Raw genomic sequence first — 27,524 nt, 5'->3', positions numbered from 1 at the left:
TTCACTACTTAGTTTCCATCTTCTGTGTGTGACCACGTGTGTGTGCGTGCACGTGGTTTCACATTAAACATTAGTTTGTATTCATACATGTTGAGACGTTACACTTCTAAAAATATATAAACAAAGAATATAAATGATCCACTAAACTGAGATACCTTACTAATGACTGTTATTTTCCCCTTTCTAAATATACTTGTTCTGCATTTCAACTATAGTAATTTTAAAGCATTGCAAACTGTCATAATTTATCAAGAATATCACTATAATACCAGAAGAGGACTTTGCCAGAGAAACTCCCAAGTCTCAACAATTTTAACAAAGACTGATTCTTAAAATAACTTGGGTGTAGAGTTCTATACAATTAAGCTACTTTTGTATCATGTGTGTGTCTTTGTTTCAAAGTCAATATATTCCCTCAGGAATAGTTAGTACTCAGTATAATGTCAGTGTATGTTTCAAACCACTCCCTTCTCCTGATGAAAAGGCCAAAAAAAAAAAAAAAAAAAGGAATAGAGAGAGACAGAGGAAAGTTAAAATATAATATGAACTGAAGTTGCTAATTTTGTACAGTAATTATTATCCCAAGCTTCACAATTATTTTCAATTTTAATTTGGATATAAATACATTGCTAAAACTTGAGATCTAATAAAAATAGAATTCTATTGAATTATTTTTGTATGTATCTGTTTTAAAAGATATGGTAAAAAAGGACAAAGTGGGTATCTCTTTTGACTTCTGTACTACTACATGTGAAGTTGGATTGTAATATTAAACACTTTGAGGGTTTTTTTGAATGTTTGTGTCAATCGTTCTCTACATTTAGTTGCACCAGTTCAAAGATTTGGAAGTCCAATAGTTTTACCCTTGATGAATAGATGATTGGCAGTGGAAGGGAAGAGGATTCTTGACCTATATTTAACTCCCCAACAGATTTTTTTTTTTAAAAAAAGAACTAAATAATTTAATCTCATTTGGTTTTATCATTCCTTCTAACACTGAATTTGGGTTGTGCAACACCTATCAGTTTGGAAGTGAAATGAGGCCACCTGAAAATAAAGTAATGGTTTCTCTATACTTGAGAAACTTCCCAGGTATTCGAAAGTATATTAGTTTGTAAGGGGCAATCCTATGCATGTTTAGACAGAAAAAAGTCCTACAACTCCCAGCATTCCTGGGAGTTGTAGGATGTTTTTTTCTGCATAAGCATGCATAGGATTGCACCCTAAATGTAATTAAAACACCATGAAACAGCCCAACAAAGATCTGTGCTCAGCGCCTTCCAGGACCTATGAAATCTTGAGGGCAGCTGAGCCATGATGTATAGTAGTTGAAGGGAAAAATGGGATGGGACTGAGGAATTGTCCTGCTCATTTTATAGTACCCCGAGGAAGGAATTAGCATTAGGAGGATGTACATTGTGAGGTTTAAAAAAACACCCCTTCCTGTGTTACACAGGGAGGTTCCGGGAGGGAAGAAAGGAAAAAAGGCACCTTTCCCCCTTTCTAACTCTCCATAACCCTCTCATTCTCCTCATATAGAAATAAAACACTCAAGCATGTGTCTGGCAGCCAGCCCTAAATCTTAACCCTTTAGCATAGCATTATATAGTATAGTGGAAGGGATGGGGGGAAGGTTTTAGTATGGTGGGAAAGGAAAACGTTTCCTTTTCCCCATCCTCCCTCAATCTCCAAAACCCAAACAGCGCTACAAAAGTCCTGTTCTCTGATGGCTGGAGCCATGAACAGAGCACTTTTGTTAGGGATTGGGGACACATGGTAGCATTTCATTGCAGGTCCCCACTTGCTTTCATTGTAATTTAGAACTTAAAATGCTTGAGACCTTAATTTAAATCTAGTCTAGATGTATATTTTGTATATTTTCTTCTGGATTTTAATTGTATTATGTTACAATTTTAGATGTTTTCATCTTCTGTATATCGCTTTGAACACTGTGGTTGAAATAGCAACTGATAACCAGTATTAATAAATACCCACTTCGAAGTCAAACTCTTCTTCTAAAATCTCCTGCATCATTTGGGGATATGTTTAGCCTTTTTGTATATTATATATCTCATTAAAATATTTCCATTTTGGCTGAAAATTTATGAACTGTGTTTGACACAGCAGAATTCTCTTTGGCATGCAGTAGGGAATTTAGCAGGGTGCTAAACTACATTTTATGGTGGTATCCTACTCCACCATCTTAAGGTCCAGTATTTTAAATCTCTTCTTTGCCTTGAGACACATTTTAGGAGCTGCTGGGAAAGTCTCTCCTCTGATGGGGATAGGCTTCTAACACCTGCATAGCTTCCAGCTGCTTTTGGGGGTGAGGGTTTGTCAGATTAAAGAATGACTCCCCCCACTTTTTTTTTTTTTTTTTGCCTGCCTCCTTTAAACAGGAATTCAGCAAAGAGCAGGAGTCGTAGTTCCTAGTCAGAAGCAGGGAATAAATGCTGACAGCTTCTATATGCATATACTGTTAAAGGGGAAACTTTGTTCCTCTCCAGCAAGAAAGTGGAATAGAATTTGGGAAAGGATTATGTCCCTTTCACAGGCATTTCCAAGGGCTATTCTGCAAGTATAGTAGCAATGAGGAGTAGAACAACTGGGAGAACAGCACAGTAACAACAACTTCAAAAACTGCTTGCAGAGTTTTGTTTAAATAGGGACTTTGAACTGTGCTCCCCTCTCACCCGCTCCATGTACTAACAGGAAGGTAGAAGTGATCTTTGTATTCTATGCTTGGAGCTGACTTTAGAGCCATACTCTAGAACTGCTGCTGGTGAAGCACCTACTCTCAGAGAATACCTGAGGTAAGACTAGTTATGCAGGCTTACCTGGAGCCTGCAGCTAAGGGCATTAAAAATATAGGTGTAGCGTTTATGTGTGTGTGTGTTGTCAGCTTCTGCTTCTTCATTATGTATTTCGCTCCCTTACTTTCCAGACTGTAATTTATAAAACGTAAAATGGTACATTTTATAAATTTTGAAAGATTGACACCGTCTGCCTTCCTGAGACCAGTAACCAGATTTGAAAAATACCAAATTTTGTATAGATTTGTGGCCCAAAGCTGTAATCTTACGCCACACTTACTTGGAAGGAAGCTCCATTAAACACAGTGGGATTTACTTGCCAGTAAAAAAGTATAGTATTAGGCTGCATGTGTGTGGTGTTTGTATTCTTTGCCTGTCATTAGTTTTATTTTATTATTTCCTTGTTTGCATATTGTCTGTTTATTTCTTATGTAATGTTTTAAGATGTTTCCTCTGCCCTGCATCTTGTGTTCCTTCTAGTTTCTCTAACATGAATACTGGTGGGGGGTGGGAATTTATTTTGTTCTAAACTTTGTTAGATATATTAACGTGGCTTTAATTTATAAATAAAAATCCATATAGCAAAACGTTTTGGACACTGTATTGCCATACTTTAAGTAAGTCCCAGGATGTTAACATTTGCTTATTTTCAGGGTATTCTTTATTTTTGAACAAAAATTCTTTATTCCAGAGCCTGTTGGCTTTGTACGAAATAATGGATGTTTCCTACTAGATAACCATCAAAAGTGATAAATGCTATAACCCAATTTATAGAAGCGATCAGGTTGAATTAGAACATATTCCAGATGAATGGATGGGTATATGTTGCCTTACTATTAATTATGGAATCCATAGAACAAATGCTGCAACTCAACAACACTCATTTGCTATGTTTTTAAAAAATTATTAGGCAACATTAGTTAATCTTTGGATGATGTAAGTTACGGTGGGCAAAACATATATTGGGATTTACCGGTACATCTCTAGGTGACTTTTAGTAGATTGGCAAGGGTTTTTGACTCCCAGTTGTTTAATGATGACAAGAATAAAAAGTGCCCCCCCCCAAAAAAAATTAGGCTGCTGAAATGATGAAAGCTTCAGAGGGCAGGGGTGGTGGGACTGAACCAGCAGTGGATTTTTATGTGAAAGGGCTGTGACCTCAGTTCTGGTGCTGAAGGCAAATTCCTGAACTCAACTTGTGCTCAAAGGTGCCCATTTCTTAATGTATATCTGCCCCACCCCCAGCCACTATTTTGCATCTGGCTCTGATTAGTAGACTTTGGGATCTAGTAGATCCTGCAAGCTGAGTGGATCTATTTTAGTAGATCTAGTATTCTAGTAGATCCTGCAAGCTTGCCAGCCTGAAGTTTGTCTGCATTCCTTTCCTGCTTCTACGTGTTAAGGAGTGGGAGATAACTCTTGGTAATTTATGCCAAATCAGATGCTCAGACGCAATTCTAAATCATGTCTATGGCCTAGTTTCTACTTGGGTGGTAAACCTGTGTATCTAAGCTATGCTACTTCAAATTTCAGGTGGTGACTCTCATGGTGACTCACATGACTGAATGTTTGATGCAAAATAATGCCCTGCACTCAGAAAACTAACCTATCATGAAGAGAAGTGTTCTAGGTTATCCTTCTCTGTGTTGTGTAGTTTTTAATGGGCACTATACTCTCTATTGAGAAATATTTTCATTACATTAAAAAATATATATATATTACTATACAGGTGGTGCCTCTCATGGTGACTCACATGACTGAATGTTTGATGCAAAATAATGCCCTGCACTCAGAAAACTAACCTATCATGAAGAGAAGTGTTCTAGGTTATCCTTCTCTGTGTCATATAGTTTTTAATGGGCACTATACTCTCTACTGAGAAATATTTTCATTACATTAAAAAAATATATATATTACAATACAGGTGGTGACTCTCATGGTGACTCACATGACTGAATGTTTGATGCAAAATGCCCTGCACTCAGAAAACTAACCTATCATGAAGAGAAGTGTTCTAGGTTATCCTTCTCTGTGTCATGTAGTTTTTAATGGGCACTATACTCTCTATTGAGAAATATTTTCATTACATTAAAAAATATATATATTACACAGCTTATGGGGGATTTAATTTAGAATAACGTAGTATATAAACTAAGTCAAATCCATATCCATAAATACGAATATCCATATCCAATTTAAAGTGGTATCAAGATGGTGTTTAACAACATCCCATAACATTTAATTGAGGAACCAGCAATTCACAAAGTGTTGCCCAAAACATTGTGGCAAAACAGGCTGATATATTCACTGTTGTTGTGGCTAAGATACACAGATATTGGGTGACAATACTTGCGCATATTTAAAAAAAAAAACTTAAGAGTTTATATATTTCCCATTGACAGGCTTGTTGAGTGTTATGAACAAAGAGGTAGTTGTTGCTTTTTGTATGAAGGAGCATTAAGACCTTGGTTTATGATCCTAGCCTTGAAAAGGCTAACAAGCCAGGTTTAGACGATATGCTAAACAAACCATTTCTGGGTTGTTTGGCTTCTCACTCTAGCAGGAGGAGCCAAGAAGAGTAAATGCGCTGAGTCCTGCGTTATCGTTCCAGGTCGACATGGCCAATGTATCAGATTTCCTCCATGAGGTGTCCATCTTCCTACACTTAAGGATGTATGGGATACTGGCTTCCCTTAAGCACTAAGAGTCACATGAGGCCTTCTTATTGCTCTAGACTCTGGAATCTGTCTCCTGTTGGAGAACCAGGAATTTCTTCTCCCATGACAACTAGGCAGGGATGCCAGAAGACTGGTGAAGATAATGCAGCAAGTGGAAGAGCTGATAGATTCTCAGCTGTAAAAAAATAAAATGAAAGTGACATTAGTCCCCTTTCCCCATTGTCCGTCCAAAATGTAGATACTAGTGCAGTTTGGGCAATCCTGCAGACAAGTTGCTTGACTGTTAGTAATATCCCGCCAAGAAGGCTGTTGGGGCAAGAGCAGAGCTGTTTGCACTCTTTCCAGTGTGTTGAGCAATAATTTCGCAACAGAGATGGGCACTGTATTTTGTTGTGTTCCTAGTCATGTCTCTTAAGTTCCTATAATCCAAAATCATGCTTAAAGTAATACAACATTCTCTGTCCACTTCTTATGTTATAGGAACTCCTGATTAATTCCAACTGAGTGTAGACTAATTTCAGCATTTTGAGTCAATGTTATGGCAGTGGACAGAGCAATCTCTCTGTTCCTTTATTTGGGGAGGGGCATTCCATTTAACAGCTCATAAGGTTCTCTTTGCTGAAGTTCAGGTTTTATATGAAATAGCAGCAACAAGCGTTAAACTGGCTTTGTCGAAACAATCTGTTCAGTTTTCTGTATATTAGTCAACTGTGAAAACTTTGTGCACGGTTTTCTAACTGCAGAAAGAAGAGACAAGAATGATAATAACTGGATTATGTTTTTGGAAACTACTAAGCTACAAACTCAGTTCCATAAGACAGAAAGAAAATGGCTGTTTCATTACTGTGATGGACATGGAACTCTCATTGCTGTGCATCAGGCAGCTGCTTTTTAACTTTCTGCCTTGTTGTGAATAGGTTGCCTGATTCATTTGGTGAAAGCAGACTTTGATTTTTGCACATCACCACTCAAAACACATTGAAAGGATTTGCCGTGGCATGCATAATTTCAGATTCTGCTCATGTGGATGAGACTGATGGCATGTTTGCAAACAGTGGGGTGCCATTTCAGGCAGAACTGTGTGTGTGTCTTTCTAAAGCAGCTTCCATAAGCTGAGTAGTTGTGTATTCCTGTCCTCTGTCAATTTTGTAAAGGTGACCTTTATATGTTACAGCACTGATCTAGAAGCTGCTTTTCCGTGGCTTTACCATGCTGCTCTAAAGTTTAAAGTGTAAACTCTAAAGTGCTCAGCATGCTGCCCATTCCTCATTATCTGCTCATAGCACTCTCTCAGGCTGAACCCATGTTTCCAGGACCACAGCTTTCCTTCTTTCTTGTGCTTCTTGCTGCCTTGTATACCTGGATAGGGTGCACACACATCCCATGAAGAACCCATCCCGGCACTTAGGTAACGTGTTTGGGGCTGCCCAACAAAACTGGGAGTTCAGCTGCCTAGCTAGGAGTGCTTGAGGGCCATTCTGCATGCATTGGTGCAGCTACAGATAATTGTGGACTCACGCTCTCAGACCTACAGAGTAAGGCTGTGTCTTGCAGCAGGAGCAAGCAGTGTAACTGTTAAGGACTGTTGGCTTTTACCTTAGTGGGGTACCCTTCCAGAAGCCAAGCTGAGAGTGTTGTACTAGGGCAGCCTTCCCCAGCCTGGCACTCCAGATGGATTGGACTAGGGAGGTAGTGGGCTCTCCCACACTGGAGGCATTCAAAATAAGGCTGGACAGCTATCTATCAGGGATGCTCTGACTTGGATTCCTGCACTGTGCAGGGGGTTGGACTCGATGGTCTTATAGGCCCCTTCCAACCCCACTATTCTATGATTCTGTGACTACAGCTCCTATCATCCCTGCCAGCATAGCCAGTGGTCGGTGTGATGGGAGCTGTAGTCTAACACATCTGGAGGGCATCAGGTTGATACAAAGATTTCCATGGGATCCTGTGCCAGGTGCATCCAACACTTACCTAGTATTCCTCCCTTGCCTCCTCTTTCCCATGTTTCTTCTTTGGGTTAGTCAGGATCCAAGGAGAGGCATCGCTTCAGCGCCTTCCATTCCAATTTATTTATTTATTACATTTTTATACCACCCATAGCCGAAGCTCTGTGGGCAGTTTACAAAAGTTAAAACATTAAAATACAATATACAAAGTTTAAAAGCCATTTACAGAAAAGCATATGGACAATATATACAAACAACATATAACTAAAAACAACTTTGAACTAAAAACAATTTAACAAAAAATAAAAATCCAACAATAAAACAACTCAGCTTAAAACAACACAGCTTAAAAACAGTGTACAAGAGTCAGCAAAAGGAACAAGAGTTCTAAAAAGGGAAGGCCTGCCAGAATAATAGTCTTTAATGCCTGCTTAAAAACCTTCAAAGAGGTCAGCAGGTGCATTTCAACCAGCAGGTCATTCCACAACTGAGGGGCGGGAAAGGAGAGGTCCTTTTGCGTGTGGCTGCCAATCTTGCATTAGGTAGCCACAGCAGAGAGCCCTCAGAGGACCTTAGGTGGCGGACTGGGACGTCGGGGAGAAGGTGCTCTCTAAGGTACTTTGGACCTAGACCATGTAAGGCTTTAAAGGTAAGAACCAGCACTTTTTGCTCAGAAAAAAAATCTATTTTTGTAATTACATTCTGCAATTACAATACCCTAGCACAAATGTGCCCACATGGACCCATGGGAACATTTGAGAAATTGCTGTGGGCACCACCACAAAATGGCTCCTGAGGAGGATGTGGGTAGTCACATAATGCTTTCTGTGAAGCAGAAAGGAAGGAGCCTGGGGGAAGGAGGACCAGCCAGCAGCTGCACCGGGTGGATCCTGAGCCTGCTTCTGCCCCCGCCCACAGGTACTTAAGGCAGGGCTGCCAGAGGCAGTGCCTTGGCGTCGCGCCAAATGCGACGCTAAGTGCGCACTTAGTGTCGCACTTGGAGTCGCGTAGGATCTGAAGACCTACCCACCTGCCTCTCCAGAGACACCAGCAGCCACAATACCAGCAGCAAATAGCAGCAGCAGAGGGCAGCAGCTTTAAAGATAAGGGGAAAGGGGCAAACGTGGACTTTATCTGCTCCTTCTTAGCTGCTGTTCTCTTTTATCTCTTTTATCTTTTATATTCTTTTAAACTGTTGAGCATTTTATATCCTAACATTTTAGTATGTGCCTGGGAGGACTATTGGGCAACTCAGGGGATCGTGGAGGTGCCACCATAACTGTGGTCACGGGCAGGGGGAGGTATGGCGTTGGGGGATTAACAGGCCAGCTGAGGAGAAGAGGGGCTAGACGCCTTACAGCTGTCCCCTCTTCTGGTTCTTCCCCCAACCTGATGGTTCCTGGCAGCCTTACCAGTCTGCCCTCGGGTCTGGTGGTGCTGCTGCTGAATGCCAGGTCGGTCCAAAATAAAATCTCCCTCATCCATGATTTGATTGTGGATGAGGGGACTGATCTGGCATGTATTACTGAGACCTGGGTGGGGGAACTGGGAGGGGTCACTCTCTCCCAGCTGTGCCCTCCTGGGTACTCGGTGCAGCACCAACACCGACTTGAGGGTCGGGGAGGGGGGGTTGCCATGGTCTATAGGAATTCAATCTCCCTCTCCAGGCTTCCTGCTCATTCGAGTGCAGATCTTGAGTGTTTGTACCTTGTGTTGGGTACCCGGGACAGATTAGGGATTCTGTTGGTGTACCGCCCACCCCGCTGCCCATCAGACTCCCTGCCTGAGCTGACGGAGGTGGTCTCGGACTTGGTGTTGAGGACCCCTAGGATGATGGTCCTGGGGGATCTCAACTTCCATGCCGAGGCCGCTGTATCCGGGGCGGCTCGGGACTTCATGGCCGCCATGACAACCATGGGGCTGTCCCAACATGTCATCGGCCCAATGCATATAAAAGGACACACGCTTGATCTGGTTTTCTCGACTGGGCAGGAGGATGGTGATCTGAAAGTGGAGGAATTAACATCTGTCCCTTTGTCATGGTCAGATCACTTCCTGCTGAGGTTTAGACTTCTGGCAGCCTTTCCCCTCTGCAAGGGTGGGGGACCTATTAAAATGGTCCGCCCCCGGAGATTAATGGATTCCGATGGATTCCAGAGGGCTCTGGGGGATTTTCCTGCTGGTATGGCTGGTGCTCCTGTCAAAGCCCAGGTCGCTCTGTGGAATGCAGAGATGACTCGGGCGGTTGACACGATTGCACCCAAGCGCCCTCTCCCTCTGAGCAGAGCCCGGCCAGCTCCTTGGTATACACCTGAGCTGAGGGCAATGAAGCAAGAGGGGAGACGGCTAGAACGCAGGTGGAGGAAAACTCGTGCTGAGTCTGACCGAACACAGGTAAGAGCCCACTATCGAGCCTACTCTGTGGCGGTGAGGGTGGCAAAGAGGCAGTTCTTTTCCACCAGCATTGCATCTTCTCAGTGTCATCCAGCGGAGCTTTTCCAAGTGGTTCGCGGCCTGTTACTTTCTGGGTCAGGGAGAGAGACGGTGGAACCCTCGGTAGCACGCTGTGACAAGTTTGCACAGCACTTTGAGGATAAAGTCGCTCAGATGCGTCATGAATTGGACACCACCATTAATGCAGTTCCATTGGTAGAGGAGTTCAGAGCACCGTCTGGTCCAGTTTTATTGGATGAGTTTCAGTTACTGAGGCCTGAGGATGTGGACAAGGTGCTTGGCCAAGTCCGATCGACCACTTGTGTGCTTGACCCTTGCCCTTCATGGCTTATTAAATCAAACAAGGAGGGGTTGTCCGGCTGGGTCCAGGAGGTTGTAAATTCCTCCTTGAGAGAGGGAGTGGTGCCTGCCGCTTTAAAAGAGGCAGTAATTAGACCACTCCTGAAAAAGCCTAACCTGGACCCAGAGGATGTTAACAATTATAGGCCAGTGGCCAACATCCCCTTCCTGGGCAAGGTGCTTGAGCGGGTGGTTGTAGGACAGCTCCAGGCACTGTTGAATGAAACGGATTATCTAGATCCATTTCAATCGGGCTGGTTTTGGAACGGAAACTGCCTTGGTCGCCCTGTGGGATGACCTCTGCCGGGAGAGGGACAGGGGGAGTGCGACCCTGTTGATTCTCCTGGACCTCTCAGCGGCTTTCGGTATGGTATCATGGTATCCTTCTGGATAGGCTGTCTGTGTTGGGAGTTGGAGGCACTGCACTACAGTGGTTCCGCTCCTACTTGGATGGCCGACTCCAGAAGGTGGTGCTGGGGGATTATTGCTCTGTGCCATGGCAATTGTGCCATGGGGTTCCACAGGGCTCTGTTTTATCCCCCATGCTGTTTAACATCTACATGAAACCGCTGGGGGAGGTTATCCGGAGGTGTGGGCTGAGGTGCCATCAATATGCGGATGACACCCAGCTCTACCTCTCTTTTTCATCAAAACCAGGTGAGGCAGTGGCTGTTCTGAACCAGTGCCTGGGCACGGTAATGGACTGGATGAGGGCCAATAAACTGAAACTCAATCCAGACAAGACGGAGGTACTGTTGGTGGGTGGTTTGTCTGCCCAGTTAAGTGATGTTCAGCCTGTTCTGGAGGGGGTTGCACTCCCCCTAAAGGATCATGTTCGTAGTTTGGGGGTGCTCTTGGATCCAGAACTGTCACTTGAGGCACAGGTGAACTCAGTGGCACGGAGCACTTTTTATCAGCTTAGGCTGGTATACCAACTACGCCCTTATCTGGACAGAGATAGCCTAGCTACAGTTATCCATGCTCTGATAACTTCTCATCTGGATTACTGCAATGCGTTATACGTGGGGCTGCCTTTGAAAACGGTCTGGAAACTTCAGCTGGTCCAAAATAGGGCAGCAAGATTGTTAACAGGGACTAGCCTGCGAGCTCATATCACGCCAGTACTTTTCCAGCTGCACTGGCTGCCAGTCCATTTCCGGGCCCGATTCAAAGTGCTGGTATTAACATTCAAAGCCCTTAACGGCTTGGGGCCAGGTTACCTGAAGGATCGCCTCCTCCCATATGTGCCTGCCCGGACCTTAAGATCATCGTCAGCGGCCCTTCTCCGTGAGCCCCTGCCAAAGGAAGTGAGGCGGGTGGCTACTAGGAGGAGGGCTTTTTCTGCTGTGGCACCCCGGCTCTGGAATGAGCTCCCTAGTGAGGTTTGCCTGGCGCCTACATTGTACTCCTTTCGGCGCCAGGTGAAGACCTTTTTATTTTCCCAGGCATTTTAGCTTTCTAAATTTTTATCTTTGCTGTTTTAAATCTGTATTTTAAACTCCTCCACTGCTGCTAGATTTTATTGTGGTTGTATTGTTATATTGTGGTTTTAATGTTCTATATATTTTAAATTGTTTTACTGTGTGTTTGGTTTTAATTTTTGTGAACCGCCCAGAGAGCTTCGGCTATTGGGTGGTATAGAAATGAAACAAAATTAAAAAAATTAAAAAATTAAAAAAAATTAAATTAAATTCTGTGGGAGGCTGGCTAGTCAAAAGTGAGCTAAAGAGGTGTGGGGGAGAGAAATAGTGAGGCTAAAGGCTGGGATGGAAAGAAACAGCAAGGTAAAGAGGTGGAGAGAGAAATAGCAAATCTACAGGCTGGGAGGGAAGGCAAACACCAAGGCAAAGGGGGTAGAGGGGAGAGAAAGAGCAAGGCTAGAGGCTAGGAGCTAGGAGAAACAGTGAGCTAAAGAGATGAAGCGAGAGAAATAGCGATGCTAGAGGCTGGGTGGCAGGTGGAAATAGCAAGGCAAAGTGGTAGAGGGGACAGAAAGAAGACTGCCCTAACGTTTTCCAAGGTTTTAATTAAACAATTTTTGTTGAAGGGGCAGGGAGTGCAGAGCTTTGGAGGAACCACTGGAGGTCCTTGTAGGCGCCACATTGGGGACACCTGCCCTAGCATTTCCACCTCACTCCCTGTTTGGCAAATCATAGCTCCCTGCCTCTGTCTTCTCTCATTCTGTCACTATCAATAGGAATAGTCTGTTTTGCTAATCTAGGATATGTTGCCTGAATTAGGTACTTATTACAAGGTGAGAGTACAGTATGGTGTCTGTCAGGGAAGTTTCAGATAAGATCAAATGGTCTTTATACTGCTTGGAAGAATACACATGTAATTTCATTTTCATTTTTCATTTATTACATTCTATACCGCCCCATAGCTGATCCTCTCTTTGGGTTTACAAAGATTTTTAAAAATAGATTATATACAGTATATTTTTTTTTAAAAAAACAACATTTCCATACAAACTTATAAACAGACAGCACACACACAGGCACACTCATATTTAAACAATGTTAAATAACAATAAGATAAATCCAGTACCTCATTAAATGTTATTACATCCCACCAGTTTGCATTGTTTCATGTTTTACTTCTTAGTGAGCCTGGGGAAAGCAACTCCTATTTCCCACAGAGACAGGTGCTCTATTTAATTGCCTTACGAGCCTGGGGGCCTGCAAATGTTGCCTTTGTGTTAAGAAACTTTTGTTTGACAGCTTCCTGCATTCCCAGCTAAGTGCTGTCTGAACTCAGTATTATTGCGGCAGGGAAAGGCAGATAACCCTTTCTCCTATTGAGTAGGATCACTTGGGTGAGCTAGCAGGACAGAGTGTCTGTCCCACACTGGCCCCCTGCCATTCACTTCCATCTGCCTTGTTGATCTGAGGGGGCACAGTGTATCCTGAAACAGCCAGTGTGTCTACAGCACAGGAAGCAAAATTGCTGAAACAGCGATGTATAGTCCATATACCCTTATCTATAGTCACCTGGATCCATTCTTTGTGGGGGCATGCCGGTGTCTTCTCTGACCTTTCTCATCTCTTCAGCCTTCCACCTCATCTGATTCCATAATCTTCCCAGCTCCCTTGGCTGACTGGCTTCTGTGAAGGGGCCAACGCTGCCGCCTCATTGCAAAGCTTCCTACATGTGTTGCCATGTTATTCCCTTCAACCAAGGCTCGTTAATTCATTATCCCCCAATACTGATAAAACATAAATGTATGCATGAAGTCATGACATTTTTAATTGTCATTATAACATTTCTGTTTTACCTGATAAGGGGTAAAACTTCTGTTTTACATGAAAGAAAGATTGCTTCTAAGCCTCAGCCCACTTTAGAACTTCATTTAAAAGAAAATGTACAACCCTCTGTCTTTACTTACTCTGGATAATGCTGCTGATCCAACAAAGCAAGATCTAACGAACTGGTTTAATTGATTTTTAAAAATGGCAAAGAAATTCCTGAATGCTGCTAGAGAGCTCCCCTGGCATCGCAATCTACTTTTACCCCTTCCTTCCCTTTTCTGCTCAAAGGTATACTTAGGGCCAAATCAGACTTGATGTGGTAGCTGCATAGGACCCCATTCCAGATTGATTCCATCCATGGTGCAGGGAGGGTTTCTTTAGTCCTTTGGAAGGGGGTCCCATGCAGCTACTGCCTCACTGTGTTCTTGTCAAAAATCACTCCCAGAGTTGGCATTTTCCCCTGAAGCTGCTCTGCCTTTAACAAGAGGAGAATCTCAATCGGAATTCAAATATGTTGCATCTTATTCAACCCCTAGGCTGGAATCCTGTGCAAATACATGTACCCGAGATTATGCCCCACTGAACACAGTGGGACTTAATTCTGAGTAAGTGTGCATAGAATTGTGCTGTTAATTTGCATTTCTCACCATTTTCAACCGTCAGTAGATTTTCCCAGCTTCTCAATCGGTAGCCCGCATCTCCATCTTGGTTAGTGCATGCTTCTTGTAAGGAAGGGGATAGACATACCTTACCAGCAATCTGGCCAAGGGAAGTTGGTTTCCCCAGAGGAAGTCACATGTCCACCACATTTAGTCTTCACAAAGGAATGCACAAGGGCCTTTAATTTCATAATCCCAGCACTATGAGTGTGGAATACAAATGTGATAAATGAAATGAAATGATTACATGCATTAATCACCCAGCTTCTTTATATTAACCAAGGCCTATAGGAGAATATTTTATTTCTTTGGTGTTTGTTTTTTTAAAACTCCTTTTCAGAATAGATCATCCTCCCAAGGCAATTTACAATAGTCAGTAAAACAACACAGTAAGATCAGACATAATCAACATTAAAATACTAAAACATGATAAGATCACACTGAAAATTATGGTGGTGGCAGCAGGAGCAGCACAAAAATAAATACAAATCGGATGAAACAATCACATAAAAATAAATAAATAAATACAACCTTAAAATAGTGGCAGGAGACAAAACAGTTACAGCACCACAAATAATCTAAAAGCTAACTAGAATAAAGGCCAACAAAGGGGGGGGGGCAAATGCACTTCCCTAGGAAGGGTGAACCGGAGATGTGGGGCCGCCACAGAATAGGCCCTGTCCCTGGTACTTGCCAGCCCAACAGGTCTTGCTTTCCAGGTAAACTGGAGGAAAACATGTCTAGATGGCAATTCCGGGCTAAGCTTATTGTACTTTCAATTATCAAAAGAAATAAAAATTTAAAGAGGAACAACCATTTGTATGGATGCTTCCATCTGTCTGGTTTAGTGTAGGGTCTATTCTTCGTACCTGGTAATGCTGATTATGTTCTGAAATGTCCATCCACATTTTAAGTGGATTCATGTGCGTGCCTAATGTGAATAAACCGCTATGTGACCTGGAGGCCAACTGCAAATATGCACACACATCCATTGGCATCGGGTAACAATAATACATTTATGAAAAACCAGGTGAGAGGTCTTGGTAGTGTCTTATCATTGATGCAGTCAGACTTGTGTGACCTGGAAGTCACCTGCAAAATGTTGCAGTATGGAGTGCTCCTGTTCAAGGTGCCAGCCAGTCACCATGCCTTTTTCCAGGATACCTCATTCTACCCCATCCCCAGCATTGTGTTGTTCTTGGTGTTTCCCCCCTAAAGATTTTATACTTCTGCAAACCTTGGATTTTCCCTGAGCCTGTTGATGCCTCCCTCTTGTGATGTTTGGGAATGGTGGTGTTTTGGCTACATAAGAAATAGCGCTAGGAGAATGAGTTTGCTATTAGTATGTAGGATTACTGGTTTACATTCATGAAGAATTGCAAAAGTAAGTTCATGTGTCTTTAAAAATAGCAGAAGGTTTTGAATTAAATAACCAAGATGCTACAACCAAAGCTTCTGTGTTAGGAACTCACTTCAGCAATGGAATAAGACAACAAAGACTTGCACAGTTACTGTACAGTCTGACACACTTTCCTGAGATGCCATAACGACCCTGGCTGAAAGCATAAATATCTGTAGCAGATTTGGCTTTAACCTGCTGCTCAGAGTATGTTTTTTTGGCCTTTTAAAGTAAGAAAATGTCATTTGGACTTGGAGCTGGCTGAAAAGCTTTTCTGTTTCCAGGACTGCTGCTGTCCAAAGGTCAGATTATCAGATCTACAAAAGGGGTCCGTGCCAATTGCTTGGAGGGAAACGAAGAGCAACTAGGAGAGCTGGCTTCTGGTTTCAATGGGGTACAAAAAAAGCAAACATTTTTTCCAGAATTCTGTCAAACTCCCTCCTTAATTGTCATGGTTATATGCTCAGTTACTTGATTTATTCCTATACGGATGGGACCAATCACTCTTCCCTTCAAAGGGATAAAGGCTGTTTAAGGGGAATACTTAATACAAGCCTTCAGGATGAGAGAGAAATCTTTTCCGTGTAGTGGCTAGAAGTTAAAGGACATGCATCATGCCATAGTAGATGGAATGTGTTGACCATTTTTAGGAGTCCTTTACTTGACACAACAAAGGGCCAGAGCATGATTGATAGAGACATTTATCTTTACTAATGACACCAAGCTCAGGAATTATAAGCCACTAGGTAGAGATTATCAATACCCCTGTGACGTAGGTTAGGCTGAGAGCCAGTGTGGTGCAGTGGTTACAGTGTTGGACTGGGACTCAGGAAATCCTGGTTCTAGTCCTCACTTGGGCCATTAAGCTCACTGGGTGACTTTGGGCCAGTTACTGATTCTCAGCCTAACCTGCCTCACAGGGTTGTGAGGATAAAATAGAGAGGTGTAGGACCATGTAAGCCGTCTTGGGTTCCTTGCAAGTGGGGGAAAAGGGTGGGATATAAATGTAATAAGAAATAATCATTTGTGGGTTATATCCAACAGTGCCTTGTATCCAATAGTGTATAAGGCAATGCACCTGCTTTTCACCAGTTTCTCCCTGACCTACTGCAGCTCTCCATGTCATGCTCCATACTGATCCAGAGGGTCCCCCAACAGCCAGGAACAACTTTTCAGGAGGCATGGAGGGACTGCAATGGGCAGGGGCAACAGCAAACATCAAATGCCTTGCCTTGCACAAGTCAAACTGCTTTCCATAGTGCTAAACCACCATTGGACACAACTCAGTGCAATTAATGTTATTGACCAGTCTTCTATTACCTTTTGTCAATGAGTGTATTGCCAATCATTCAAGTTTATTGACTGCTGCTCAAGGCCTATAAGACGGTCTACTCTCCTGTGCCTTATCACAACCTGAAATAGGGTTATAAGAGCAGCCCAAAGCAGCCTGTTGGGCTTACTGTTCCTTTGCCAAGTTAGAAAAAGAAAGGACATTTGCAAATATGTTCTTGTTTACTTTCTCAGAGGCTATGCTGTGGAACAGGTTTTCAGACTATCTTTTAGAAGCATTGCAAACAATTTTTGTTAGGTTTAGCTTTTACTCCTAGGTTTAGAGAAATAGCATTTGTGTTTGATTTTAGTTCTGTCTCACATGGTTGCACTAACCTATAGTTGCCAATCTCAATTTTTTGGGTAAAGGAAAGAAAGCAACAATCAGGCCAATAAAAAGAAGGAAAAATCCTGATAAAAATAATGGCTTTTATTTGTTTTGTTTTTTTAATGTTAAGGAAAATATTTGTACAGGTTATAGAACTGTGTACTCATTTAATGAGGCTTAAAGCTTATTTCCGGAGAATACCATGGTACTATGTTGAGAACTTTGTTCTGTATCAAAAGATCCAAATTCCACACTCAAAAACTGATGTACATTGGAGTTTCTGTTTGTGTGCATCCATGTGTGTGCATGCATACTTGTAAAAAGAAGTCATTAACTGTTCAGTATAGATTTTATTTTTTACATGGAGTAGACTGGAATGGCACAGGGCAAATGAACGGAAGATATGCCAGAGAGTTTGCGTGTAGGTGACCAATTATGGCATGGGCAGGGAATAGTGAAAAAGGAGACTATGGTATGGATAAATGTGAACTGCAACAACATATTGCAGTGTGGAGAGTTCTTGTTCAGTGGTGTCTTCTGGGATACTGCCTTCCTCCTTCCACCCACTTTTGTATTCTCTCCTCAACTGTCACCATTCTGTGGCCACTGAGATTATTGAGTCCTCATTGGGCTGTTGTTGGGATCTCCCCCCTTTAAGTTCTTTTAAAATGTTTTTTGTACATCTGCAATTATGGTTCCCCCAAACCTACAGGGCTTGTGCTGTTTTGGCTATATAAGCAGTAGGACTCATGCATAAACTTCAGAAATAAAGGGGATTATGAAAGAGCTGCATGTATGCATTGCTCTAATTCTGCAACACCTGTTTCATTTGCAGAAACTGGGTTGGCCGGACTAGAATTTATGTAATGTTTGCTGCTCAAAGCACATTAGGTTATCTTTTAGGTTTTACTGGCAAAGCATTAAATATTATGGCTCCATGTCTGTCAGCACTCACCACCTGAGTTTGCTATTAGTGGGAGTAGTGGCTAAATGGAACCTCCATGTTCACAGGCAGCTGTTGGGGGCAAGGAGGCAATAGTGGAGAGGTCTACTGCCTTCATACTCTGCTTGGGGGCATCCCAGAAGAAACTCGTTGGTCACTGTAGGAAAGACAATGCTGGTCTGATCTGGCAGGGCTTTTCTTATATGCTCCTTGCTAATGGAAATCTTGCTATAGTTTTAAGATTACAAAACCCATGATCTATAGTGGCCACTGGTGAACATTCAAGGACTAGATTACACTGACAATTTCGAATGCAGTAAATGGCCTGTTGTTTTCATAATATGACTTATTATTTTTAAATATAAAAAACATAATAAAGATGGAAAAAATGACTTCAGGATGCTATGGATTGCTTGCTGAATTTCTCATGTGCCATTCACTCACTTTCCCACACTCTTTTAAAATGACATTTCTAAATATAAACTCTGAAGTTTCACATAACTTAGTATTCTGTTTGTGGTTTGAAAACCATCTTTTCAGACCGCCATGAATAGCCCTAGTATAATCAAGATGGTCTTTGTGTTACATGGCAATTATGCAATCTATGAAGGTCACAGCTCTGACCATCAGACCAGCTTCTAGGTTGTTGATTGACAACACAGTTGAAAAATATTATCACCATCCACCCATCTGTCCAATCTCACTTTCTCTTGTTCCATTTCAGTCTTTCTTTCTTTCTTTCATCTGTCTGTCTGTCTGTCTGTCTATACTTCCCAATAGGCAAAGCTCTCTGGGCAGTTCACAAAAATTAAAACCACAGAGTGCAGCATAAAACAATATAAAATATGAAAGCTTAAAACCACAATATAACCGTACAACCAGAATAAAACCTAGCAGCAATGCAGAGATTTAAAATACAGATTTAAACCACCAGAGCTAAAAGATTAGGAAGCTAAAACGCTAAAATACTGGGAGAATAAAAAGGTCTTCACCTGGCACCAGAAGGAGTACAACGTAGGCGCCAGACGAACCTCTCTAGGGAGCTCATTCCACAGCTGGGGTGCCACAGCAGAAAAGGCCCTCTTCCTGGTAGCCACCCACCCCACTTCCTTTGGCAAGGGCTCCTGGAGAAGGACTCCTGAGGATGATCTTAGGATCTAGGCAGGCACAGTTCCCCATCCATTCTCTCCCTCCCATCCAGTTTCAGTAAGGAGCTAAATATTATCAACATTTATCATTCTATAAATTATGCATAGCACCATATTTCTTCCATTTTCCTTTTTCTTTCTTCAACTTGAAATTTCTAGCACTGTGATTCAGGAAAAAAAATAGACTCCTCTATGAAAATCACTCTGATCCCTTCTGGAGCCTATTTTTATTTCTTTGTTTACAGGCATTTTGTACCACTTTACCGGGAGTACTTATTGATAGGGAAGAGATTCAGTAGGGACTTGTCCATTCCCATTTTGGTGACCCTGTCAGAGTTGGCCAGTGTGTCCAGTGTTTAGGATCTAGAATCCTCTCCATTCCCACCCCACCCCAAATACAGCCCCTCTCAGTGGAGCCTGGACAACCAGTGACAGGGATGCATACACTGCAGAGAGGGGTTGGGGCAGTTCTTAATGGCTCCCATTGAATTCTGTGGGGCTATGATCCAGGATACAGCTGAATGAGAATAAAACTTGACCCACACAAAGGTTTAACTCTCCCCACAGTACTGTCCTTGAATGCATCCTTTTACTTTGGGTTTTATTGTTTCAACTTTAATATTATTTGTGATCCACCCAAGGAGTGGCGCTCCAACTGCAAGACCCTCCTGTCTTTGTGGTAGACCCTGTGTGGAGGGGCAGAGGAGGTTGCTAAGGTCCAGGAGGAAAGAATGACCTGTCTCAGTCTCATACAGTGAGGCTCTGGGCCAGAATCAGCTGAAGTCTTTCAAGAGCCACAGTTTGGGTGTGAAAGCTGTATAAGGCCATTCCTGACTTGGATGTCAATTTGGACAGGCAGTGCAACCCACCTGCTTGGGCAAAGAAGTACGCTGGTCTTTGGCTGGTCGCTCCTTCTTTTGTATGCGAGCCTTGATTGGCAGGGATGCTTTTTTCTCTGGTGAAGCTGTTTGCAGTCTTCTCCTCGATGAAACTTGTATATTTTAGTCATGTTTGGTTTAGTTTGACTTTTGCTATGTGCTCTTCTTTCATGACAGTATTGGCAGAATTGCCACCAATATAGTGAGAATGGAAAGGTGCCCCTGCTCTCGCTCTCTCTCTCCCCCCCCGCCCCCGTGTCTAAAACTGTATGAATTTTCTTATGATCCAAACACATTTATCACACAATCATCACATTTATCACAGTCAGTGAGTTTTGAAGTGTATGACGGTTACTGTTTTTAAAGGGAATTTAAAGGAGTTACAGAATAATTCTAAGCACCAAAACAGACATTACTTGGGGGAAGCAATCCTGTGGCCCCAACACAGAGTCTGGGAGGCCATAGGATAATTCGAATTCCTGGATCTGAGGTCAGAGACAGCGCTCCGATCACAAATCCAAAAATCTGCACTCCCCTCCTCTTCGCAGCCAGCACGGAGAGAACCGTGCTGGCTGCCTCTCTGAGGTCACAAAAGGGGTGTGCTGGTGGATGGGTAGGGGACTGGGGAAGCTGGGATGCACCATATCCCAGGCCTCCCCAGCTTCCTTCCCTCCCACTCCACAGAGCCCCAGCTAGACAAGTGAAAATACAGAGTAGGAGGCACACCAGAGGTGACGCTCACCTCTTCTGCTCCTCCCAGTCTGCACAGGATACCTGTAAGCCTCCAAGTATTGGAGGCTTATGGGCATCGCCATAGGACTGTGCCTGAAGGGTGTGTCTAGCAGCTATGTTTCATTTTTACTCAGGAGCAGGTGCAGGCCCCCCAATCCAGATCTTAAAAGCCCCCTTATCCCCCATGCTAGAGTTCCAATCCAGATTGGGGCCCCTGCACATACCCTAGAGTAAAAATGGGGGGCAAAGCTGCTAGGCAGACATTTAAAATAATGTCTGTTTTGGCCCTAAAAGTGTGTCTGAGGAGGGGTCATGAAGCAGATCTGCCATCTCATCCACAGCTGATATGGCAGCTTGCACTGGCCAGGGCCGATGGGAGGGGGTGGAGTTTTCTCCCCCCGCCCTGCCTGTAGAAGAACAGGGCTTTCTGAGTTTTCCCTCCTGTTGCTTGCAGTCCTCATAGGGGAAGGGGCTCTGACCCACCCATGGAATGCCCCCGTTCAGGGCTTCCCTTGTTCTACCACTGGTGTAAATGGGGCAGGACTCCCACCCGCCAGTAGAGCTTCTCACTGCAGGCATAGGCTGGTGGAGGGTTACATCCTAATCCCCTCCGCTATCAAGAGTGGGAGTGGGAGTTCAGATTGCTTTCTTAATTACCCAGCTCAAGGTACTACAGATATAAAATCTTTTAGTACTTTCGGAAACAGACAGATAAGACTCATGACATCCTGCTGTCATTTAATGGTCACGTGGTCATTCCTGCTATGTGGATCACCCTGTTTGATTTCAAGGCTAAATTGCTTCATTCTTGTGTTTTCAGAGGTTGTTGCTGTTGTTTGTTACAAATGTTTGTGTGACCTTTGCTTGTTCTAACATTGTACTAAATGTTTGAGGTAGCATGAAAAGTAAATTTATTGCAGGCTCTTAAAATTCGAGGGTATATCTAGTCACAATTTTATACCATAGGTGGCACTACCAGTGGTGGCTGGTAGCCCCGATTTCAGTGGGGCTGTGAATCTGCTCTGGGTTTCAGTCGGAGCCAGTCAGAACTCTAAAGGAGCTATCCAAGGTGCTGAACCCATTTGGGGGCTAGGGTTCAGCACCTTGGATAGCTCCTTTAGAGTTCTGGCTGGTTCTGATTGAAATCCAGAGCAGATTCACAGCCCCACTGAAATCAGAACCACCAACCTCCCCTGGTCACTAGTAATCCCAGCGTGTAAAACCAGATTTTCATAGTACTCCCATCATCTGAAGGTGAGCCTTCTTGCCATCAGAAATATATTTCTTTTTAGTGACTATTAGTGTACCGAATTCAATTAGTGTTCCTGAAGATAAGGGTTTATTGTTGGGTTTTTTAAAAACACACACACACACACAAGAGGGCACGACACAGGTGGAGTATTGTAGAGCACCTGCTTTGCATGCAGAAGGTGCCAAGTGCAATCCCCGGTATCTCCAGGGAGAGCTAGGAAACACTGGCGAGCCAGTGCCAGTCGGTGTACGCAATACTGAATTACGTGGGCCAACAGTCTGACTTGGTATACAGCTATAGGTCTGTGCTGAAATGTCATGCTTTGTTTTTCTTGTTGAAACTTGGGTTTTGTACATGTGAAGATCATTTTGCCAATTACAGTGCAGTTTACACATGCATATTCATCACTTGGTAACTGCACTGCTAACTGATTATTTAGATATGTGAAGCATCTCTCACAGCTCAGGGACAGATATCACCTTGCATTGCCTCAGATCCGATGCTCCTCCATGGGGGGGAGTTTGTACATTCAGCTGTAAGTCATCAAATGAAGCAATATTGAACGGTGCACATTCATGCACGAATCATCCCTATATTGTATATTTTACCCCCACTTCACCCCTAGTGTTAATGTCAAAACTTATGTCCATTTTAATTGAAACCCAAACTGAAATGTGAGAGCCTGATATAGTACATTTTGAAATGTTTTAATTAATTTTAAGATTCAAGTTATTTCAAATGGTGGCCTTTGGGAATTTGCAGAATTATGAGCATTGTTCTGTTGGGCACAATAGTTTTAGTCTTGGGTACTATAAGATTTTATTCTGCAATGAACACTACCTCTTCAGACAGATTAAACACACACATGCCTAGAACTGTGATTAATTCCTTGCATGATATGGCTGGATTAGTATACAATGCATGACTCGGCATGTCTCTATGCATGCCTTTTGAAATGCATGTTCATTTCCAAGTTGTTAGACATTTCTAAAGAACATATTACAGTCTGGATAATTTCCCCTCTTCTGCAACTACATTCCATTTATCATTCCAAACTGTAATAGATGTGCTAGCTGGGGTGAAACTTTGCATTTTCACAGTGACAAAGTATTTGATTGCTAGGAAAATGTGCTAATTGTTACATCTAATTTCTTTGTTGTAATTTAAAAATATGTGCTGTAGAACTGATTTAAATAGTTTTGTGGATTAATACCCTTGTATTCTATCTACGTGACAAGTAAGATTTGTGTGACACATCTTGCCAATCTTATGAAAAATTAGTTGGCATTTTACCATCCTTATTTAAATTTTATGAAAAGCAGACACTAAAAGGCAGAAATTTTAAAACATTACTCTTTAGAGAGAGTTAAATATTCTGGGTTATATCCAATAGTGTCCATCTGCCAATGGAACAGCATCTATAAGCAGAATGGATCCTCCCTCTCTCCTGCAGTCCCCTGTGCCCCTCAGAATCTTCTCCAGAGGTTTGGGGGACTCTGGAGCAGATTTTGGGGGCAAGATGAAGCTGCAGAGGGAAGAGGGGAAAGCAAAAGTTTTGCTGCATGCAATGTTGGATGGTGGTGGTGGTGGTGATTTCCATACTGCTGCTTTTAGACAGTAGGAAGTTTGCAGTGGGATGTTAAAACATCACACTGGTAACACTCAAAAGGACTAGTATCTGTTCCATCTTATTACAGCTCCGTAAATTCAGATGGTAGACTCCCAAATACAATACATAAAGGTTTGGAAAACTCTGTTTAGACAATGTTAAATTGTAGCATTGTAAAGAAAAGGCAATTGTGTGTAGCCAGGAAAAAAGATCAAGTGATAAACAGCGGAAAAAATTATTTCAGTGTAGTTTTTCAGAAAAACTTTTCCTTGGGTTCTTTGCATAACAACCCTTGTACTGTTTGATCTTTTGTCCTCTTGCACTGACAGTTCAGTCTGGTAAGAGGGTTTTCCCTGAGCTTTGATTAACAAGTTCAGGAATTGCACAGCTTCCAAGGCTCAAGAACTGCACAGTTCCCTGGAGCTTAAAAAAGAAAGAAAGCTTTACATGGCTTTTGCACACTTCTAGTTCCCAGGACTGATTGTTGATTTTATTTTTCCTTAATATTTTGTTTTGGAATTTTTGGTCTCTTTCAGACGGAAAGCCAAGCCCAAAGCTCCCCTTCCTCCATCTGAGACAAAGATCACTGACACTTCTTTTGATGATTCAGAACTAACCAACTTCACTATGGAACAAAAAGAGAATATAATTGACAGAGACATCAAACTGTCTGTAGTTCTCCCAGGGGATGTGATCAAGTCTACTACTGTTAATGGCAGGTATGTTGAAGAAAGAAATCATGTTGTTTTGCAGTTGAACTTCAAACCTAGATTTCGAAAGAGAAATGTTGTCTTCATTCATTCATTCATTCATTCATTTATATGACAATTTCTACCCCACCCTTTTAATTCATATGCACCCCTCAGGATGGCTTACAACACAATGGGGGCAGGCAGAATGGATGGAAACTCTGGATAAAAATATTGGGCAGGATCCAGTACTGCCACTGTGTTCCTACTCATTATGTGCTGCTAGTGGGACCCACCACTCATGCAATGCAAAGCTAGCAGCTGAAAAAGCAACCTTGGAAACAAGCGGAAATGCTTGTTTCTGGATCAGGACATGCCAATGGAGCTTCCTTCTGCAAGCTCCACTGATTTGCCCCATTCCATCTGCTGGTGTGCAGGCAGACTTGGATACTGCCTATTATTTGCCCAGAAGGGCAAAAGCCTGCCTGAATAAAGTAGTCTTTAATAGTCAGCAGAAGATGGTTAAAAATGGGGCCATCCAAATTTCATTGGACAAGGTATTCCACAGTTTGGATGTGGCCTCTCGGAAAAGCCCTAATTCCATCAGGTGAGGCTGTGGATGTGCTAGATCAGTGACTGGCTGTGACAGTGGGCTGGATGAGGGCTAATTAACTGAAGCTCAGTCCAGACAAGATTGAGATGCTGTTAGTTGGTGGTTGTTCTGACTGGATAAATGGTGTTCATCCTGTTCTGGATGGGGTTGAATTCCTCTTAGAGGAGCAGATTTGTAGCTTGCAGGGTGTCCTGGAGCCATCTCTATCACTTGAGACTCAGGTGGCCTAAGCAGCACGGAGTGCCTTCTACTGTCTTCAGGTGGTGGCCCACCTACATCTCTGTCTGGACAGAGATAACCTGGCTTCATTAGTCTATGCTTTGGTAACATCTAAGTTAGATTATTGCAATGTGCTCTACATGGGGCTGCCCTTGAAGACTATTCAGAAGCTGCAATTTGTGCAACTTGTGGTAGCCAGATTAATAACAGGGATCAGAAGGTCTGAGCATGTAACACCAATTCTAGCCTGCTTGCACCAGCTGCCTGTATGTTTCCAAGCTCAATTCAAGGTGCTGGTTTTAACCCATAAAGCCTTACATGGCTCAGGACTGCAGTACGTGACAGACTGCCTCTCCCGACCTAAACCTACCTGGACATTACTGTCAGGGTGGAAACTGAGCCCATAGAGCCCCAGAGCAGTTCTGATTCTGAGGAAGAGCAACAACCCGTGGGAGAGGAGCTCACTCATCGCTCACAGGCGCAGCGGCAGGGAGAGATTCCTCCTGCCTGCATTCCCAAGAGAGATGGTGACCCTGGCAGTGAAAGAGCAGGGGAGGGGGTGTTGGTGGATGTTCGGCTCCGACGCAGGGAGAGGCGCCAAATGGAGGGCGCCGAGAGGAGGCACTTTGCCTGCTTGGCACTACAACAACGGTCGCATCCCGAGGACCCATGGGCAAGAGGGGGGACCTCTCCATAGCCCATAAGTTCAGAGTTTTCCTGCTCTACTCCTTCAAACGGGGACCAAATGCTTTACCTGGAGCTTAGGCTACTCTGCTAACTACCCCAGTGCAGTTCCTTGCTTAGTCGCTGGAAATTAGCATCTGAAAGAGTCATTAAGTTGTAAAAGAATAAAGCCTTGGAAAGAATCCCTTTTGTCTGTGTCTTGAGTTGGCTATTGGAGGGGACTTTAAGAGGCAGCTAGGGCGCTCCTGACAATTACATTCAACATCTCAGACCCACTCTTTGAGGGAGGTGAGGAGGGTGGCAACAAGGGAAAGGGTCTGGTGAACTTCTGATGATGGAATGCTCTCTCCAGTGAGATCCGCCTGGTGGCAACATTATCATCTTTCCAATGCCAGGTTAAGACCTTCCTCTACTTCCAGGTATTTGACAGCATTTATGTCAGTTTTTTTGATCAAGTCCAGTATCTTACTGTAACTGTTTTTTCAGCTGTCATGAATTGTTTATAAATTTTGTATGTTAAAGATTTTGTATCACATTTTTATTACCTTGCATTTGCGGCTTGTAATTTTTGTGAACAGCCTAGAGAGCTTTGTCTATTGGGATGTATAGAGATGATGATGATGGTGGTGGTGGTGGTGGTCACAGTCAATCATCCTTCCACAATAGGCCTCTCCACCAGATCCTAAGCCCTTTCCACCCAGTCTTAATCAGAGGGCAGGCTGGTACAGGAGGATGTGGTTCATTATGAAATGTGATTCAACTTTCCATGGTGGAAATCCATATTCGTGTACCTTGTGATTCAGAGGGGCACATATGCATGTTCTTCATGCACGCATGGTTTTGTTATCTTGAGTGCGCGCTCTCTCTCTCTCTCTATATATATATATGTCAAAATGAAACTGTTCCCATAGTCACAGGTCAGCCAGAACTGTGCAAAAGTCCCCAAAGAGTCCAGATCCTCTTAACAATCTTCCAAAACACGGTCTAATTTGAAAAATTGAAGCCCCCTTAAAAGGAAAACCTTGATGCACGCAGATCTGACAAGTCCTCTTGTATCTTTACCTACTCACAACCTCAGAACATCTGTGCAAACATGATTGGCAGGTAGCCAGATGGAAGATTGCTTTCGATACAATTTACAGATAACTTTCTCTGCAGTAGGGCTGTGCATCGCTTCGGTGCCGAATCTGAATACCGAATCTGAAGTGGATCAGGCTGCTTCGGGGGTGCCTCATTGAGATCCAAAGTGGATCAGAACAGCCCCAGGCAGTCTGAAGTGAGGCGGGTCACTGCTGAAGCACCTTGCTCCGCCTCGGAGATTTGGAGCTATTCTGAAGCCTTCTGAAGCCCAGACAGCCTGCCTCTAAAATGCATCTATTTGCAAAAGATCAGAGAGGGTATGAGGAGAAGGATGGAGGAGAAAGAGGGGAGGAGGAGGGTGAGCTTTGTTTGAGTTTTGACAAATGGCAACTCTAGTTGCCAAATTAGAGCTGAACATACCCACAGTCTCCAATCAGTAACAATGGTGGTGGTGGTGGTGGTGGTGGTGGTAGGGAATGCT

General features: G+C 43.1%; 1 protein-coding gene across 4 annotated transcripts in view; it reads left to right on the top strand.

Annotated features, from left to right (window-relative positions):
• COBLL1 (cordon-bleu WH2 repeat protein like 1) overlaps nucleotides 1–27,524 on the top strand; it is a 114,502-nt gene that overhangs the window by 44,942 nt on the left and 42,036 nt on the right. For all 4 annotated transcript variants that reach the window (XM_084811871.1, XM_084811879.1, XM_084811867.1 and 1 more), the window contains exon 2: nucleotides 24,295–24,477. In XM_084811871.1, coding sequence (XP_084667997.1) covers nucleotides 24,386–24,477 — 92 coding nt within the window. In that variant the 5' untranslated portion in view covers nucleotides 24,295–24,385. The remainder of the gene's footprint in view (nucleotides 1–24,294; nucleotides 24,478–27,524) is intronic.

Source organism: Heloderma suspectum, chromosome 1 (genome assembly GCF_057233095.1).
Source record: "Heloderma suspectum isolate Gila_16-S chromosome 1, 16-S_ref, whole genome shotgun sequence".
Classification (NCBI taxonomy): Eukaryota; Metazoa; Chordata; class Lepidosauria; order Squamata; family Helodermatidae; genus Heloderma; species Heloderma suspectum.
The sequence above is the reverse complement of the archived record's forward strand: the minus strand, read 5'-3'. Positions and strand labels throughout refer to the sequence as shown.